Source organism: Chenopodium album, chromosome 4, assembly GCF_948465745.1.
Source record: "Chenopodium album chromosome 4, dcCheAlbu1.1, whole genome shotgun sequence".
NCBI classification, from domain to species: domain Eukaryota; kingdom Viridiplantae; phylum Streptophyta; class Magnoliopsida; order Caryophyllales; family Amaranthaceae; genus Chenopodium; species Chenopodium album.
This window is the reverse complement of record NC_137837.1, coordinates 73497320-73515917: the sequence shown is the minus strand read 5'-3', so window position 1 is coordinate 73515917 and position 18598 is coordinate 73497320. Positions and strand designations below refer to the sequence as shown.

The 18598-nt window shown below is 35.0% G+C and overlaps 2 protein-coding genes across 5 annotated transcripts; one reads left to right on the top strand and one right to left on the bottom strand.

Annotated features, from left to right (window-relative positions):
• Window positions 1-1180: 1180 nt before the first annotated feature.
• On the bottom strand, window positions 1181-5766 carry LOC145627250 (O-fucosyltransferase 20-like). The gene is made up of 6 exons (XM_081679643.1): window positions 4884-5766; window positions 4589-4757; window positions 3069-3158; window positions 2699-2982; window positions 2348-2606; window positions 1181-1902 (listed from the first exon to the last, which is right to left on the bottom strand). Exons 1-6 carry the CDS (start codon window positions 5462-5464, stop codon window positions 1663-1665), a joined length of 1623 nt encoding a protein of 540 aa, XP_081535769.1. The 5' UTR covers window positions 5465-5766; the 3' UTR covers window positions 1181-1662.
• Window positions 5767-7207: 1441 nt separating this feature from the next.
• On the top strand, window positions 7208-14971 carry LOC145627249 (uncharacterized). Of its 4 annotated transcripts, none has more exons than XM_081679639.1 (8): window positions 7208-7333; window positions 7519-7647; window positions 8895-8947; window positions 9048-9093; window positions 10695-10772; window positions 11138-11260; window positions 13152-13219; window positions 14429-14971. In XM_081679639.1, the coding sequence occupies exons 2-8, from the start codon at window positions 7540-7542 to the stop codon at window positions 14514-14516; spliced, it is 564 nt and encodes a 187-aa protein (XP_081535765.1). In that variant the 5' UTR covers window positions 7208-7333; window positions 7519-7539; the 3' UTR covers window positions 14517-14971. The 4 variants fall into 4 exon arrangements, with proteins under 4 accessions (XP_081535765.1, XP_081535764.1, XP_081535768.1 ...); XM_081679638.1 differs by having other exon boundaries at window positions 9042-9093; XM_081679641.1 differs by having other exon boundaries at window positions 7220-7333; window positions 7554-7647; window positions 9042-9093.
• Window positions 14972-18598: the final 3627 nt, after the last annotated feature.

The window sequence follows — 18598 nt, the reverse complement described above, 5'->3', positions numbered from 1 at the left end:
GTGCTGGTGGCTAGGTGAGGGGTTTGGGTTTTTTTTTTTTTTTTTTTTTTCCTTTAAAAAAATCTAAGAAGGGGTTAACCATAGGGTCAAATTAGTCATTACATCATTAGTTAACCATAGTTACGCTTAAAATGCCTAATTACCTTGCTTAATGTTACCATTGATAAAACTTTTTAAAACATGGTTCACCAAGGATGATAACTTTTTTTGCATTTGACCACTGAGAATGTTTAGTATTAGAGGTCTACCAAAGAGAATTTCCCTATTTTTTTAGAATAAGTTGTTATATGAGGTAACCTTAAAAGATGAAATAAAAAAAAGAATGGGGTAATTACTAAAGGACAATTTGGGCCTATTTTCATACGTTTATTTTCAGTTCAGTTCAGTTTAGCTCAGTGCAGTTCAGCTCAGTTCAGTTCCTAATATCCTTCTCTTATGAAATATTCAGTTCAGTTCAATTCAATTCATTTCAGCTCAATTCAGTCAATGAGAACAAACCCAAAGGGTGAATATTGTAGTGGTACAGTATACACTCTAATTTGTCAGAGAGAGTTACTATAATTTATAACTTTATAATGGGTACTTTGAACGATTGGACACTTATTGATGTAAATTGAACCAATGCATAATTTTTTATTATTTTTATAATGTTAAGAAGAAGAAAAAAAAAATACATTAAGAAACCAAGGGATAAGAGGATATGACTTTATGAAGAGTTGTAATGCTAGCTTGCCTAATTGATTTCATGCTTGGCCAAGCTAGATTTGGAGGATTTGTACAAATGTTTTTGTGTTAATATGCTCGCACAAATACTTGTTGTTTAGCAGGAGTCTTAATTAAGATGTCTTATTAGCGCATATTAGTGAGGATTTATATATATTTAAAGAAGTCTATTTAATTAATTTAACCAATTGGTTTATGTGGGTTCGACCCGAACTTATCATAAAACTAGTGAGGTTATTAATTTTTGTTAAATGAGTGACCCATCTACCGGTATACAAATCAACTTGAAATGAAAATTGAACATGCCATGTTCTAATTCTGTTCTCACCTACTTCTATATAATAGACATTCATCATTATTTCATTATTGACTTTCTCTTAGACTACATACTTGTAAACAATTGTAAATTGTGGACAATAATAAAGATAAGAACCTAAGTACTGTATCTATTATTGAATTCCATTATTTTTTGTGCTGTAAAGTTTGAGCTGAATAATACTTGTAGAATTATGCTGCAGTAATCATCTACTACTACATACAACTTTTGTATAATAATATTGATATTGATTCTTGCATTACAATATCACATGTTCTACATCGAAAAGGAAATAAATAAACGTGTAATCTTGATTGTGTTGCTATCTGTACATATATACAAGTATAGGATGTGATAAAACAAAAAAATTTACAAAGTTACTGGGTGTATAAGCTAAACAAAATCTATAAAAGAATGGAAAGAATAAAGGAATAACCTTGCACTGAAGTGCACCAAAGATTGCGCTTTTAGGGTGTAAGACTGATTCTGTTAGTATGAATATCATCCGGTTATACTTGCTGTAACATTTGCCTTGGCTTAGCTCTCTTCGAGTGATTATTCCATGTCCCATTCCTAAGAGTTGACAAGTATACGTGATGAGGAAACGAATTAAGTGTGAGTTTTCAAGAAGAGGAATGACTGTTTGAAGAAGTATTGCACATGCACTCTGGGATAGGATACTTGGTAACATCTCTTCCTGGCTTGTCTTTCCTTAAATCTGGCTGCCCTAAAGAGTCGTGGTGGAGTTCCTTCACGATTTTGTTAAACACGGTTTCAGGCAGAGAAGAATTCATGAAGTAGGGCAGCATGTGTCTCTTATTGGGAGTTATATGCTTCTTGTGTCCTGCATAAGCTCTCTGTCCCTGTATAAAAAAACAAAATCCGAATAGTCAGAAACTGATCCAAGCCACAGATTGCCGTTTATGATTGCATTTCGGTTTAGCAAGAGTTTCTCATCTTCTGAACCTTTTGTTTATGTTTGATTGTAACATTATCAAATGCCCAAAAAGAAATTGTTACATTTCTTAAGATGAAAAGTAAAGGTATACAACAATTAGGCAAGTCTTCTCTTAAGACTGTTACATTTCCTAAGGTGGAAATAGATTAATTATGTACAATATTAAGATTTCCATAGACATCAAGGTCATCTACAGTGAAATGGAGTGGTATAGACAAAATGCCAAGGAGACATCTATCATGTGACAATAAATTCCGAAGTGTTCATGTCAATTCCATATTATAAAATAAAAAATTAAAAAAAAAAAAAAAAAAAAAAATTAAAAAACTGAAATTTGTTGATGAAGGTACCTGGAGAGCATGTCCCATGTTTCCACCATGAGATGCCATGAACACATCACTCTTCTCACAGACTATATAGTCGATGGCAGCCATGAACGAGGCTCTGTTTGCAAACGGTTCCAGTTCACCAGGCAGTGCAAGATCTTCTTTGTTGTAAAAGTAAGGGAATTCTTTAATGAGAGGAAGCAAGGCATCTTGGCCACCAAGTGGTTGTCCTCCAGCCCAGTATATTCTAGCACTTTTTGGAGCACCAAGAGCTTTGAGCAATCTGAAAGCATAATAATAGAATTAAGCGTAAGAGACAAAACATCCATGCCAAAAACGGATCAAAGTACAAAGTAATGTCAAATAATTCCTTACCGAGCAACCTCAAAGGCATTTAAGGGGCAAAGTCCTGCAAGCTTTCTGTCATGGGAGGTCATGTTGGACTTGCCAGTAAGAAGCTTAGGGCGACGCTTTCTCTCATTGTTTATCATGTCATCGTACTCTGGGCTCAAGCCAGGTGAACATCCAGTTCTTATCCACACATCCTTTTCCATTCGCAGATGAAGAGCAACATAAGGGCCTTTACTGCTCATCCTCTCAGCAATTTTGTTACCAAATTGTAGAATGTGAGGAGCAAACTTGAGTGCCTGAAATGCAACCTTTGCAAGCAAAAGAAATTTGGTAAGAAAAAAATTCACTGCAAGTAATACAGTAACAGATTATCATGGTAAGACATATATGATACCTTACAACGGAGCTTCTGAAGATCAGATGGGAGATCCTTAGAGAGCCTGGAGTCCAGACCACGCAGCAACAAAACGTTATACTTTTTCAGCTGCAAGGAAAACAAACAGAATAACACCTACTATTAGATACAAGACTTTCTTGGAAATAATGATTCACGTGACACATCTGATGCAAATTACAAATTACTAAAACTTCGATGTATGCCAGGCTGCCAGTAGAAAATTTGTTGTAGCTACTAGTCTACTACTGGCTACTAGTATCACTGAGACAATGATTTTTAGCTCACAAACTACTAAAGGCTCCAGATGATTGCTGCAACTTAGTTTAGCATTGGAAGAGCTATAATAACTAATCAAACCAGGCAAATGTGATTGAATTTTCTGTCAATTTCATTACAATTTTAATTTGATCTTATTGATGTTAATAGAGCAGTAGCTAAATGTCTAGGCATCCATTTCTATTTTATTTTTTTGACGGGATGCAAACTCATATTATTATGGAGCTAAAGACTCCAATCTGCCAAAACAGTACTACAAATTTCTTGAGGATACTCCTCAAGCCACACTAGTCTCATGTCTCATTGGAACTACTACTTAGTTGAGCTAAGTCATGAGCAACTATATTTCCACCCTTTTTAACAGAAGAAAAAGAAACATGATTACAAGAGTTAGCTAGAAGGATAATGTCCCTAACGGCCTAACCACATGACCAAAGGGAGTAGGCAAAACAAGACCTTTCTTCAAATGGTGGAAAAGCTTCAAATTGTCAGTCTCCAAGACAAACCTGCGAAAGCCAGCTTCGATGGCAATAGACAACACAAAACGCAAAGCTGACGCTTCCCCTACATCTACAGGAAGCCTACCATGAATTTTCAATCACACCGAAACAACTATATCACCCGTTGAGTCCCTCACGACCCCTCCAACTCCAGAAATTGAGCCACTAATAGAAGCAAAATCGGAGTGGATTTTCAGCAAGCCTGGTACTGGGGCTTCGCAGGTAGTCTTATGCTTTGTTTGCTCACCACACAAGTACTGCTCGCTTCCATAACTAAAGCATACTCCCTGATAAGGTCAATGGCCTTGTGAATAACCTCTTCCACTCCCCTTTTCTGATTCTCAAAAACCCATCTATTTCGCCTTACCCCGCGCAATAACCCAAAATAAGTCACCCCATTCCTTCACTTTGAGCAAACTCATCAGAGATGAGCACCACTCACTCACATGTAAATTAACAGAATTTGTAACATCAAGTCGAAGGAGGGAAAGATACCATATTTAAATTCCTTACAATGCTAAAATTTCAACTTTATCCAAGTAGCACAAATAATCTCATTCAAAACTACTAATTATACATTCAAGTGTTGAAACATACTCGTGTATAGTACAAAAACATGTTACATGTAAAAGCCGCGTACTCAAGTAATGCTTAAATTCATATACAATAACATCAACCACAAGAATTCCAATTGAAATTTGCTGAAAATGACTAAGTAATATTACTATATTAGTATGTTACCTTTCCAAGGTAGTGATGGCGGATCCAATGAGGAGTGGCATGAAAGGGAGTTTGACTCTCTTCAACTGGTTTAATCCTCAACAACGTTGATGGTAGAGACGAAACGATTTTTACATCATCAGCAAGCACCCTTTTGAAGTGTTCCAAATCGAAAATATCCGAAAATTCACTGAACAATCATCAAACAAACAAACAAACACACAATCAATTAATAAAAACAATTGCAACCCTAAACCAATAAACCCCAGGAAACACGACACAATACGATACGAGCAACGAGTGCAAAACAAATTACCTTTCATCTCCCCATATAACATTTACTTGAAAAACAGGAACAACAAGAGCAGCTCCAAGAATTCTAGCAATAACAACAGCATCAACAATCTGATTCCTCTGCTGATTCATCCCACCACTAACAACCACCATCAAATAATTAGTCCTATCCTTGGCTATCTCCTCACTCGTCTGTCTATACTCTTGGCTGAACTCCAAACACGGCCGATACCCGAGTCCGAACCCATTCGTCTGATTCCAGAAATCTTCACTCGAATCGACCCTATTTGGCAATATTGTCATTTTACTTTTGAACTCTACAACTTCCTCATCTCGCAACTGATGCTGGTTACACGCATTCGGGAGATTGAGGAAGTAAAGCGTAACCATACCCAGAAACCCCAACAAGAAGATAGTAAAAATCAGCAAAAACATTGGGTTTTTTACCCATTTCTTTGGCTTATTTGAACATCTTTTAATCTGGGGTTGATGATGGGTTACAAGAAGAGATTGTAAAGAAGAAGAAGAGAGAGAATTTATGATTTCAGAAGAAACAGCAATGTAAGATTGTTGTTGTTGTAGCTTCTTGTGGTTCTTCACCATTTTTCTTTGTTTCTTTCTTTGTTCAAACTTAACTCTACAATATACTACTACCCTTTACTTCACTTTTTCTAATTTTCTTCCTTTCTTAAGAAGATGTTGAGTTTGCTTGTAATATAAAACACAAAAAGTAGAATGGAAAGAATTTCAGTTGAACAAACAAATTGAGAATTATTATTATGGTAATAATTTTGAAATACTGTAATATCCAAGCTGGAAACAGAGATGAAAGAGAGAAGAATACAAAAAAATAAAGGAAAGCTGGCGGCGGGAACACAGAGAAGATGGATAGAGCAAGTTATACGCGTCCCTAGTGAAGAAAAGTAGACTGATATAACATATGGTATAGTCTGATATAATGGTATGGCCTAATAACTGGGGGAAAAGTGGGGTGTTGTCCCCATCATTTTGTGTCTTTCATTTTAAGTTTCGCTTTATTCTTGTCTATATTATAATGTTACAACCAATGAACCAATGCATTATTGAGGGTGAGTTTTGGTTGATGATTATTATGTTATTATTATTTGTTTGCTTAGAGTAGTCTATTAAAGTGTTCCTTTTATTTTGAATTACTTTATCCTTTATATGTGGCCGGGATTATTTGGTTAAAGGTTACTCGGTCGGTCTGAGGTTGCCCAGTCAATATTTTTGTGTGTATCAATTGGACACATAATGTGATCAACTACATGGAAAAACACATTGTTCTTTTTTTCTTTTTTGAGTTTCTAAGAAGGTGAGTTGAATAAGGTAAAATTAAAAACAACCGGTTTAAAAGTGATGCACTTAAATAATAAAAGTCAATTTAGAAGATGGTGCACTTAAAATAAATCGAAGTAAGAAAGTGTATTATTTGAATTTAGATAGTGTGGGAGATGTATAAGTGATGATTATCTTTAACTATATGTTATAAAATCTTTAATAACAAGTTAATTGATTGTTAAAGTAGGTTTCTTGTTTTACAAAAAATTTGAAGCTATAATTTCATTAGTAGTTAAGTTTGTATCTCAATAGATAGCTACTTGATTGCTATCTAAATGGATCATGATCACTTATAAATGATTTGACTATTATGTTTTCTTGTTTTCCAAGCTAGTTTCTCATAATCATCAAGCTAATAGTTGACTGGATAATTCTAAAATTTGCAAGCAAGCCTCTGATTACAACCATCAAAGATGCTCTAATAAAATACTCCTGTGTTTCTTTTTTAATTTTTGGTCATATCCTCGTAAAATGTATTTACGCTTTTTTCATCCACTTTCTCTTACTTTATCCATCTAAATCTTACACTCATTCACTACAAGAGTTGGCAATCAAGTTAATTAGAAAAAGTCATTTTCGGTATGAATCATTCGAGTTGATTTAAGTTTTATGGGTCATTTTTTTATTCTATTAATTAAATACAGAATTTATTTATAAAAAAATAATCATTATAAAAACTTTAATTATCAAGTTAGTTTAGTTCAAGTGAGGATAGTCTGTATCATACTCTGTATAAGAATTGAGCCAAGTAATTTCAAGATTTGGTTAGGTAATCGCGTATGGGTCAGTGTTACTAGACCAAATAAACCGTGAGAGTTGAGGCACGGTCAATGTCCTTTTTCTTACCTTGAAAAAAAAAATCACAAATAATATTCCATGCGTTTTTAAATACTTACTTTACTTTTCTTTTTCCACCAATTTATTTTTATTTATTTATTTATTTATTTATTTTTTAATTTTTTATTTTTTTGTAATTTGAATTAAATAAATAAATAATTTAAATTCTATTCAGTACAGCGGGAGGAGGAAATTCTTTAGAATCCCTTCCGTAGAAGCGCGTATACATTGAACTGGCTTCCCAGCTTTCTCTCCTCCATTGTTGAAGCTTCTGAGGTAAGATGTTCTTTTTAAAAAAAAAAAAATAATCATGATTTAACTATTAGTAATTTAGGGTTCTTCTAAAATAAATTGATAAACTGTTGATAAATGGTAATCGAATCAATTTTGCAAGAAGATTTACATTTGATTTTCGAGTCTAATTTGATAATTAAATCAAAATTGGTTGCTATTTGTTGCAGGATTGTGTTTATAATCCTTTAATGTTTGTTCGCAGTCCTAATTTGCATCCTTCTGATGTTCATATGTCATCTGTTCCAATCCCTGCTACTGCTAAAGGCGTTACCTTGAACAATATTGCTCAATCAAAGGTTTAATCTGTTCCTTTTTATGTATTTCTTTGTTGGATTTTCTTAATTGCTAAGATATAGGGTATGTTTAGTGAAGTATTGAATCAATGTTGCTGCTTTTTTACTTAGTATTTTAGATTTTATGAAGTCATCACTTTTGATTTAGGTGGGATTTGTGTCTTACCTGGCTAAAGTTTGTGGGTGTTACATAATTAAGTTGTCTCGTTCGCCCCGTTGAGATTGTGATTTAATGATCTTGAACGGGTCGGTTTAGTTGCAAAAGTAGTACATCTAGGTTCCCTTCCATGTGGTATTTGTACAAATATTTGCATGAAATTTTGAAGGTTGTTGTAAGGGATTTGAAAAAGATAATTAGATTCTAGGAAAATTCTAACACTCTCAATATGACTTGTAAGATTATGGAACATTTTTCGGGTATTAGAGCAAAATGAAGGAGTTTCAATAGGTTCTTTTATGCTCTTTCAGTCCCAATCTAGTTATCAGACTTTCCATTTACACCCAATCTAATTTCTTTGTCCCATTTCCTCTAATTTATGGACTTACCAGTAATTTATTACTTCTCTCTTGCGATTACCTAAAGTTAGGGTCTCAAAATCCCTCTCATTCAATTATAAAATCCCTCCACTGTATTTAGTTGCATCTACCTTTTGATTAACATACATATATATATATATATATATATATATATATATATATATATATATATATATATATATATGCAATCCTTCTTGTGACTATTAAATTAGGATGGAGGGAGTACAATGCTATGTTCAAAATTAGTAGGCCCAAGTATAGAAGTGTAGGTTGAGTTATTACTAAGTAAAGCTACATTGCAACTGCTCATCAATAGTCTCAGGTTGTGCTTGAGATAAGACTTGAAAGTAACAAACTATGCATTGCTTATTGAGGACTGACCAAAACTTTTTAATTTGTTCTTTTTTTCTCCGTCTTATTTTTCATATCATGGGACAATTTTGTCTTGGTTGCTTATGATAAAGTTGCTTTGAAAATTTCCATACTCAGGGCCTCGGCGTTTCTGCCAACCGAGAGGTGGTTATTTGGTCGTTTATGGTAGATGTGCCTTGCAGAATTACATACTCGTGCTTTTTTGTTACTTGGTATTCTATGATTAACGTGCTTTGCATTATTGCATTTGAATGCTTCTATTTAACTCGTAGTTTTTTTTTAACTTTCTTTCTTTTTTTCTTTTTTTTTTTTAATTCTTATCGAAAGCTTATTTTGTTCAGGCTGGTTCATTTTCCTTCTCTGCTCCTCATAATGATGCTCCTAAAGATCCTATGTGAGAATCTCTTCTGGCCTAGCTCTTTGCTCGTGTGAGCTTTAGTTTTAAGGTTGTAGACCGGTAGCCATGATTAATGCTTTGACTTATGCAGAGACAAAGACAAAGACAAAGATGATACTTTGGTCACTCTTAGAGATCGAAAGGTAGGGTATATTTTTCTTTTTATGAATGATGTGTATGTGATAATCAGCCCCAGAACAATAAAGAATTGTTTTGACTCTTCATGTGGGAATAAGTTAGTTATTTTCAGTTAATGCAGGTTGGGGAAGGTGTTTAGGTTTTTGTTTTATTATACTACGTATGTTTCTTGTGTTTGACTTATCCACTTGGCATTTTAGCTTATGCAGTTAGGTGTTTGAGTCTATACATTAAGATTAAAGGATGCTTATCAGTTTGCATAGTCTTTTGCAACTAGGAATAGTTATTATTACTTTATTAGTCCTATTATATTTAGGATTATATTTCTGCATTAAGGACACGTGTGAGGGACTTAACAAGATTGTACGGACTAGTGTTGGGAAGACAGAAGACAAAAGAGTTCGCTATTACAATTGGAGTACATCAAGGTTCTACACTTAGCCTTTTTCTTTTTTCCATAGTCATGGACAAATTGACGAGTTCAATTCACAGATGATATACCATGGTGCATGATGTTTGCCGATGATATTGTGTTGATTGATAAGATGAATGAAGGAGTAGGAAGTAAGTTGGAATTGTGGAGACGAACTTTGGAACCTAAGGCTTAAGGCTAGTAGAAGTAAGATGGTATATTTGAAATGTAAATTTTAGCTGAGTTAGAATTAGGGAGCTAGGGGCAAATTTACCTTAGGTGGGAGGATTGTTCAAGGTTTTGATTTCTTTGATTTATTAATCAAAGCAAGTTGGTTGAAGTGGAAGAGTGATACAGGGTTTTTATGTGATTTCGGCATATCAGATTGAACTCATTGAAGGGTAAATTCACCGTATGACAATCATGCTTGCATTGTATAATGTACGGAAAGTTGGGGTGTGAAGCATTGTCACTTTCATAGGATGAATGTGGGCCATGTGGAAGAGATTTGTATGTTGTGTTGGATGTGTGGCCATACAAGAAAAGATTTATTGAGAAATGAGATGATTAGGAAGAAGGTACAAGTTACATCTATTGAGAACAAGATGAGGGAGAACCGCCTAAAGTGGTTTGGCCATGTAAGATGGAGATCAAGCGAGGTTCCAATAAGGAGTCTTGAAGAGTGGCAAATGATGGGATCGTGAGGGGTTGAGGAAGACTTGAGAAAACTTGGAAGGGGGTGGTTTATACTGATATGAATTTTTTGGGAATTGAGGGCAATATGACATTGTGTAGGGTGGAGTAGAGGGAGAAAATGCATGTCGAGAGCATGTCATGACTTAATGTGTGTACTCATGTAATTTATATTATATACTTATTTAATTTTGTGCCTAAACTCGTGTTTTTCAAACTATTTATTTCCTTTGTTAAGGCTCTTTCAAATATATTATATGTATTTCCTCTCTTTTTTTATATCCCGCTAGCACTCTTTTAGAAATTTTCTCAAATTTTGTTGTTATTGCTGTACAAATGGGGGTCATGGGGATAATTGTCTTGATGTCGCAGCCTCTACTTTCTAATTTCCTGAAAATCTTGGTCTGGACAGTTTCCTGTGCAATTATAACTTGAAACCGAATCATTTTTTTATCTTCCATCAAATTTCTATACTAAGTCTGTTTTGGCTACTTTTTGTAGGTCAGGATTTCAGATGAGGCTTCATTATATGCGCTCTGTCGATCATGGTTGAGAAATGGATACGTAAAAGATAATCAAGTACGCAAACGTTGGTCATATTACTCAATTATACTGTTCTTATTATTGAGTGATGAGTGTATAATGAGTTTGATCTGTGGACCTTTTTTAATCTATGCAGAGCATATGCAACTGATTCCCAATTATCTATGTATCTCTAAGCAATTGTTTGTTTGACCAAAACCATATTTTAGTCCTGGAGATTAAATTGAGGGAGGTTGTTATTAGGATATGCCAAATAGCTAGTAGTTACAATCTCTATCAATCCTTGGCTGTGGAGTATTTTGTTGGATTTTGAAGTACTGAAGATTTTGTATGCTGTTTTCTTGTTTATAGTTCATCTATATTTTCCATCTCCATTTACTAAATTGTTTTAATACTTGCAGCCACAATATGGTGATGTTTCAATGTCTCTTCCGAAGCCCTTGCCTGTGCCTCTGCGTCTGTATGAATCTTCCTCGCCTAAGAGAAAGGATAGAGATGATGAATATGAATCAGAAGTTGATGAGGTTGGTTCTTCTTGGACTATCATATTATAACTATACTGCATATCTGTTATCTTAAATATTATCATAAAGTTTGAACCTGCATAGGGGTATTCTTGCATTCTATCTTCCAATACCTGTCATATTGATATTTTATTTTACAGTTTTCTTTTGTGCAAGATAGTAACTACTTTATGATTGTGGAAGATTGAAGATGGTTTAACTTAATAATTCATTATATGTTGGTAAGTGCAATTCAGTTAGCAAGCTAATCAGTAGCTATTTTTGGATGCCTTTAGAGCATTCATGACGAGTTTTGGATGTTGTTGAAGAATTAATCATATTATTTGGATATTGTATGAGTATCCATGATAGATCTTGAATAACATTAGATTACTCAAAATAATTTAGTATTGTAGTGTGTAGAATTAATTCATTTCTGTTTTTGACATGACTGTAGCATTCTTTTATATTCAATAGAATTGGAATATTCTAGTAGGCACCTTGAGTTTTAATGCTGAGATAATTCAGAGAACTTGGAAATAACTATGGGGTGACCATCCATTTATAGCTAGTGTTAGTAGTGTGGAGGTGTGAATAAAGGGGAAAAGAAAGAGAGAGAATTGAAGATGGTGGAACTGGTGACTTTTAAATTTGGGGTTTGAGGGAATTCTCTAGCTCTGTTAATCGGATGGTAAGCAACGGTGAAAGCTTCCATGTGAAGGAACAGGAGACGAGGTGAGTCAATCAGTCAATGTATTAAGTGGAGTTGCAACATAAAGGAAAGTGGGGAGTAAGGAGGCTTTATATGTCTTGGATATAGGGGTTAAATATGATCAGAAGAAATTTGGTTTAAGTAAATCAACCTACTTACTATAGACTTCCAATTCAGTTAACGCGTGGAAGACATAAGCAGAATGACCATTTGGGGAATGCAGATTGGTGTTGTTAGGAATCCTGTTATTGCCTTGCCCATGAAGTTGGAAGGATTTAATGAATAATAGGAGTTGGTTTAGAGCTGATCATATGTCGGATTGGGCCAAAGTTGGGTCAAATATGCGTGTTTCTCAGGCCAAGTTGGTCTATTAGGCCAACAAATTGGACTGGTTGTATTAATATAAAGAGGACAGTTAAAAGGGAGAATTATCTGATATATTCAGTAATTCTTTCTTTCGTCCTTGTAGATCAATTAGCTACTTTGAGGCCTTGGTTGTATTAAGTCCCTGGTTATTTACTTGCATCAATAATACAACAATCTGTCGATTTCTTTACATTTTCTATTTTATTGAATGTTATTCCTATTCTATGACAATTGCACTTAATTAAAGGGGAATAGGAGAGGATCTATGTCGATGATCACTAGAGGTAAAATCTTTGTTCATACAACTGACCCCATTGTATTGAAATTAAGCTTTGGTATTGTTGTTGTATTAAAATTGCTTGATGGTTCCCTCTTTTCTGTCTGGAGTTGTTGATTACTTTCTCTGTGCTCTGTTGGCCGACTGGTGTCTACTAGCTGTGTAGGACCTAAGTAGCTGACTTAACTCTGTGATGTGAATCTTTTGGGCATTGGGCTGTGTCTAGTCCATTATTATGCAAAAAAACAATTATTTTGGTTTGAGGATGGGTCTCGTTGGAGCTACTCTTTTTTGATTGGGAATTGAATAAAAGACAAGTGGATTTGGCCAGGCTACTCAACCTGTAGTGGTTTTGTGTATTTTTTTTAATTATAATATGAGGGGAGGGGCTTCTATGTTTAGAGCCTGTTTATCGTCTTTCCTTAGTTTCTTTTCTTTATTTATTTTTCTAAAAAAACTTTCTTAATTATATTATTAAAAACAAAGTGGATAAGAAGATTGTCATGGTGTGACATTTTTCAATTGTGTTCATCCCACTTCCCTCTTTCTGCATGCAGGTTGAGATTCCATGTGCTGAAGTGCTGCTAACCAGGCATATTAAGCGAGCTAAAAGAATTCGAGCTAGGTATATCCGGATATCCCTCGTGATTCTGTGTGGCTTAAATGGTTTATTTATTAGCCATGATTGAAAACTCAAGTTGACTTTCTGCATCAAATGCCATCTCTGAATCACATGCGTTCTCGATTTGTAGATTATTGCAACACTTAATGTTATCGGACGTCTTAAAATAATTGCATCACTGAAACATTCTGAAATCTTAGATACCTGTTTCTAAATTATCTCTTTCATAAACCAAAAGATAAAAACAACCCGACCACCTCAACAGGCATAATTAAAATCCAAATAACTAGAATAACCCCACTACCCCAGCCAACTTAATAATTAATGTGACAACACCAACCACCGCCCTGTTGTACCTGCCAACCACCCCCACTTTCCACCCCTCTCCAACCTCATCACAGCTTCATGACTACATGTACCAGCCAGGCAGCCACGACCATCTTCCTGCCTACCATCGCCACCACTTAAAACATTGGTCACCATCGCCTCACAATGTAACTCAACATCAAAATCCTAGTCACCTATCTGCCGCAAACCACAGCCAACTCCTTTTGGAATGCACAACCTCTCAACCAGACAATCACCACGTTGAAGCCTTATCAACAATTAAAAACCACAACTGCAACCATGAAGAGATTCTAGATAGCTTCACTGTTTTAAAAAGTATTTTTAACTCCCGTTTATACGTAGTAATTTTTTTTAACTGATTTTTACATCATAATTATAACAATTTGGTCTTCCTTCTAGATAGGCTTGATTATAACTTTCATTCCCCTAAGGTATAAGGAATAGAAATTTGAACAGTTTTTTCAGCTATGTGACCTAATTAATGAGAAACTTTATTTTTATTTTATTTTTTGTGGTTTTTTAATTTATTTTATTTTTAAAGAAAAAAATGGTAAGGAGAAGGCCTATCGTAGGAGGGGGAATTTTAGGGAAATCCCTCCGAGAACGAGCTTGGTGAGATTCGACGAAAAACCACTCTAGCCCTCCTATCTCAATAAAAAAACTTCTTGTGGAATGTGAAAAAATGATAATTAAATTTTAATCTCCTCTATACCGTAGAAAAATCTCCTCTCTGTTTTGTTTGCTTTTGTGGGTATACATCAAGCTAATGTGGTTGGAGTTTCCAGTTGTCAGTGCTTCAATGTATTAGGTGATATCCCGGTAAAATATGGATTAACTTTGTAAAACTTTTGCACCTCTTTGCAGATTTAGAGAAGAAAGATCGCAACGAATTGACAGATACAAAAGTAGGCTTGCTCTTCTTCTTCCTCCTAACAGAAATATGCAGGAATGATACAATCAATGGTCCATGATTCAATTCAATGCTATACCAGGTCTGCTGTTATCATGCATTATCTATTGGAAAATGAAATCTGCCCTTTTGAGTGTATTTGATGAAGCAGAGAACCTAAAGCCATTCATCTATCCTTTAAATTTTTACTTGCTTGTTAATTTCCTGAAGGACTTATTTCACACCTGAAACAGTTACTTAGGAAATTTCCAATCAGTCATTGATTTGGCAGTTGATAGGAGTATCACTTATTAAGCGATTTTCTAGCAGTCGGATTGTATTATGAGAATGCTGTATTTTTCATCTTCAGTAATTTTGTACAGAGGTAGGAGCATTAGAGGCTGGGAATTTCTCCCATAATTATCGTTCTAATTCATCTTGTAAATTTAAGTTAGCATAAATATTCCTTCAATCCTAGCTACTCCAAGTGCCATAAATACTTTTTTTACTTTTTTTTTTTTTTGAGGAAAAGTGCCATATATACTTCGACCACTTACCATGGGATATAGTCATATAGCTTTAGGTGATATGATAGGAAGATGCCATGGGAGGAAAAGATGAAGGAAATCTTGTTTTCCCTCGAAAAAGTGTTCTTGATTTTTAAGAGAAAGAAATGAGATTATAATGCAATTATGAAATTTAGGAAAGATTTGCACTCTATTTGTTCTGAATATGTTTTTTTTCCTCATACAATGTTAAATTCTTCATATACTACCTCCGATTTTTTTTAGTTGCAACTAAAAAAAATCGGAGGTAGTAATTTATAATCTTTCTTTTGTGAAGACTTTATCTTTGCAAGCGCACAAACATGGATTTGTCTTGAATTTAGGAGTATGATTTTGTGTTTATGGGTTAGGCTTAGAAAATAAAGACTAAAGAAAAAAACCCTCCATGAGCCACGTTAGCACAACTGCACAGGGTTATGAGTTGAAGTAGAGACGTGATTGTATTAATGAATATTTTTCAATATTCTTTAGTGTATTATTTTGGAGGGTTAGAGGTTTGCATCTATGAAGGAATGTGAGGCATTGTTTGGTTCACAATTCACATAGGAATAAAAGTTTCAAAAGCATTTGTATTTTATTCGATGGAGGAATCTACAGAGGAATATGCATTTGTTGTTCATTGAAATTAAATTCCATATCAAATTTCTTGAGAAATGGCTTAATTTGTTTGGATGTTATGAAGGCATTTGCAAATCTTCAGAATTGGAGGGCTTGGTAATCAAATTCTTATGTTTTATGGAAATTGAAAATCTATCTTTTTATACTATATTAATTATTAAGGGTCTGTTCTGATTTACTGAACTGAAGAAGAAAATTAGAAGCTAAACTGATTGGAACTCAACTGGACTGAACTGAAATTAAGCTTAAAAAAAAGTAGGCCCTAAGTGGAATCTTTATAAGGGCTTGATAATCAAATTCTCATTTATTTGCTTAGGAGCTTCATAATTTATTTATGGGAAATTTCCATTGATACACCCGTGGTTTTGACTTTTTCCATTGATACACTCCTAAATTTTTGGCTTCCCATCGGTACATCCATGGTTTGGTCTTTTTCCCAACCGTGACTAATACCGTTAAAAAGTATTTCATTAAATTAAAATAATTAAGGAAAAGATTATAATACCCCTTTTAATCATTTAATGTCTCGATTTGCATGTTGAAAATTATTCGGTTAAAGTTTTGGGAGTCATGTTAGATCTTACGGAACCAAATTAACCTCGAATTAGCAAAAAAAAAATAACGCAAATGTCTCATATGTGTGTCAAAAACTGTCTCGATTTGTGTGCCATTACTTTTTTGTGATAATTATTGTTCGATTAAGGTTAAGGGGTTATTTTTTCCTTTCTAAATCGAGCTCGAAATTGTCAAAAAAATTAACGAAAATATCTCATTTTGCATGTCATAATATTTTTTTTTGTTATGACACGCAAAACGAGACATTTTCGTTAATTTTTTTTGACAATTTCGAGTTCGATTTAGTCCCATAAAGGGTCAAAATAACCCCTAAAACCTTAACCGAACAACTACTATCACAAAATAGTAAAGACACGCAAATCAAGATATTTTTTGACACGTATATGAGAGTATGAGACATTTGCATTATTTTTTTTTTTTGCTAATTTGAGGTTAATTTGGATCATTATAAACTAACACGACTCTCAAAACTTTAACCGAATAATTTTCGACACACAAATCGAGACATTAGATGTTTAAAAGGGGTATTATAATCTTTTCCTTAATTATTTTAACTTAGTGAAATATTTTTTAACGGTGTTGTCACGGTTGGGAAAAAGACCAAACCATAAGTATACCGATGGGAAGACAAAAATTTAGGAGTGTATCAATGGGAAAAGTCAAAACCACGGGTGTACCAATGAGAATTTCTCTTTATTTATTATTAGGAAAATTAAACATTAATAATCCAAAATATGAGTGATTTATTTCTAATAATCCCAAGTAAGGTTTATTTTTTAATAATCCTAATTTTTATGTCAGTTTGCCACTAGCAGTCCCAATCGGTAATCAACCTAATATAACAGGTTGCTTTGACACGTGGTATCACGTGAGTGGTTAAAAAAATATTAATAAATAAAAATTAAAAAGCTAAAAAATAAAAATAAAAAAAAAAACCTCTCCTCCATACTAGCCACCCCCATCCCCTAAGCTCAGCCGAAATCCGCCGCTACCTCGCTGGAAATCTCCCCTTTCCCCTTCCACTCCACCAAAATAACCACCTTCCCCACCCTACCCCCGAAACTGCCCCCATTCCTTCCCCTACCCTTGAAATCGCCATAAACTAACCCCCAATTATCTGCAAAATCACCACTCTCCCACCTGCTTGCCCACTCGTGAAACCACCCCAACCTCCCTCTTTTTCTGCCTAGCTCCTCTCGCTAAACCACCCCAACCTCCCTCCTTATCTTCTTTTCCCCTAGACTTGCTAGCAAAACTCCCCAACCTAGTAGAATAAACGTAGTGGGAAGCTCCAAATGGCAAGCGGTTTTAAAAATCCGCTTGTCATTAACCCGATTTTTTTAAAAAAAACCTGAAATAAGCAAATGGCAAGCGGTTTTGGGTGAACCGCTTGCCAAAATGTAAATACAAGCGGTTTGAACCTTGAACCGCTTGCCATTTGTTAGAGAAACCCTAAAAAATAAAAGGTCCATCTATATATTCTCTCTCCTCCCCTTACCCCTCAATTCTCACGCTCTCTCTCCTCCCCTCCCTCCATTCACGGCACTCACTCTCTCTCTCCTCCCCTCCTTCCATTACCTCTCAATCTCACGGCCCTCACTCTCTCTCCTCCCCTTACCCCTCATTTTTCTTACGCTCTCTCTCCTCCCCTAACCCCTCATTTTTCTTACGCTCTCTCTCCTCCCCTCCCTCCATTTTCTCTCTACTCTCATTTCTCAAGCATACCCTTGAAGCACAACGGCTGACGTACCTTTGAAGCACGACGACCAACTTTTCTCAGGCCTCACCACGACGACCGACGAGTACCCTTGAAGTCCGGAGCGTTAGAGTTTTTATGGTCGAATTTGACCCTTAAAACCCAAATTTTAAGCCAATTTCGAGGTTTTGGTGGAATTCATGATGCGTTCCATTTTTTATTTTTATTTTTTAAGTTTTTTTTTTAATTTTATGGTGATTTGGTGGTTGAATTGGTTTTTTTCAGGCCGCCGTTTTGGTTTTGGTGGGGGTGGTGGTGGGCGAAGTGGGCTGGGATCTGGTGGGTGGTGGTGGTGCTGGTGTGTGGTGCACGTGGATCTTGGTGGTGGTGGTGTGCGTGGATGGTGGTGGTGCACGTGGATCTTGGTGGTGGTGGTGTGCGTGGATGGTGGTGGTGCACGTGGACGGTGGTGGTGCTGGTGGTGGATAAAGAGCTTTCTCTTTTATTTTATTTTTTTTAGACAACTTATATTAATTTAATTAGTTGTATTAATTTATATATGTGTGTGTGTGTGTGTGTGTGTGTGTGTGTGTGTGTGTGTTTGGGTGTGTGTGGGTGTGGGTGTGTGTGTGTGTGTGTGTGTGTGTGTATATTTATGAAAATGTATTACTTACATCAATTAATTAATA

Coding starts and splice junctions, on each gene's coding strand:
- LOC145627250 (XM_081679643.1), bottom strand. CDS start 5,464: ATGGTGAAGAACCACAAGAAGCTACAACAACAACAATCTTACATTGCT. Junction 3,159..4,588: donor GCCATCACTACCTTGGAAAG/GTAACATACTAA, acceptor TTTTCCTTGCAG/CTGAAAAAGTATAACGTTTT. Junction 1,903..2,347: donor ACATGGGACATGCTCTCCAG/GTACCTTCATCA, acceptor TTTTTTATACAG/GGACAGAGAGCTTATGCAGG.
- LOC145627249 (XM_081679638.1), top strand. CDS start 7,540: ATGTTTGTTCGCAGTCCTAATTTGCATCCTTCTGATGTTCATATGTCA. Junction 8,948..9,041: donor GATGCTCCTAAAGATCCTAT/GTGAGAATCTCT, acceptor TGACTTATGCAG/AGACAAAGACAAAGACAAAG. Junction 10,773..11,137: donor GATACGTAAAAGATAATCAA/GTACGCAAACGT, acceptor TAATACTTGCAG/CCACAATATGGTGATGTTTC.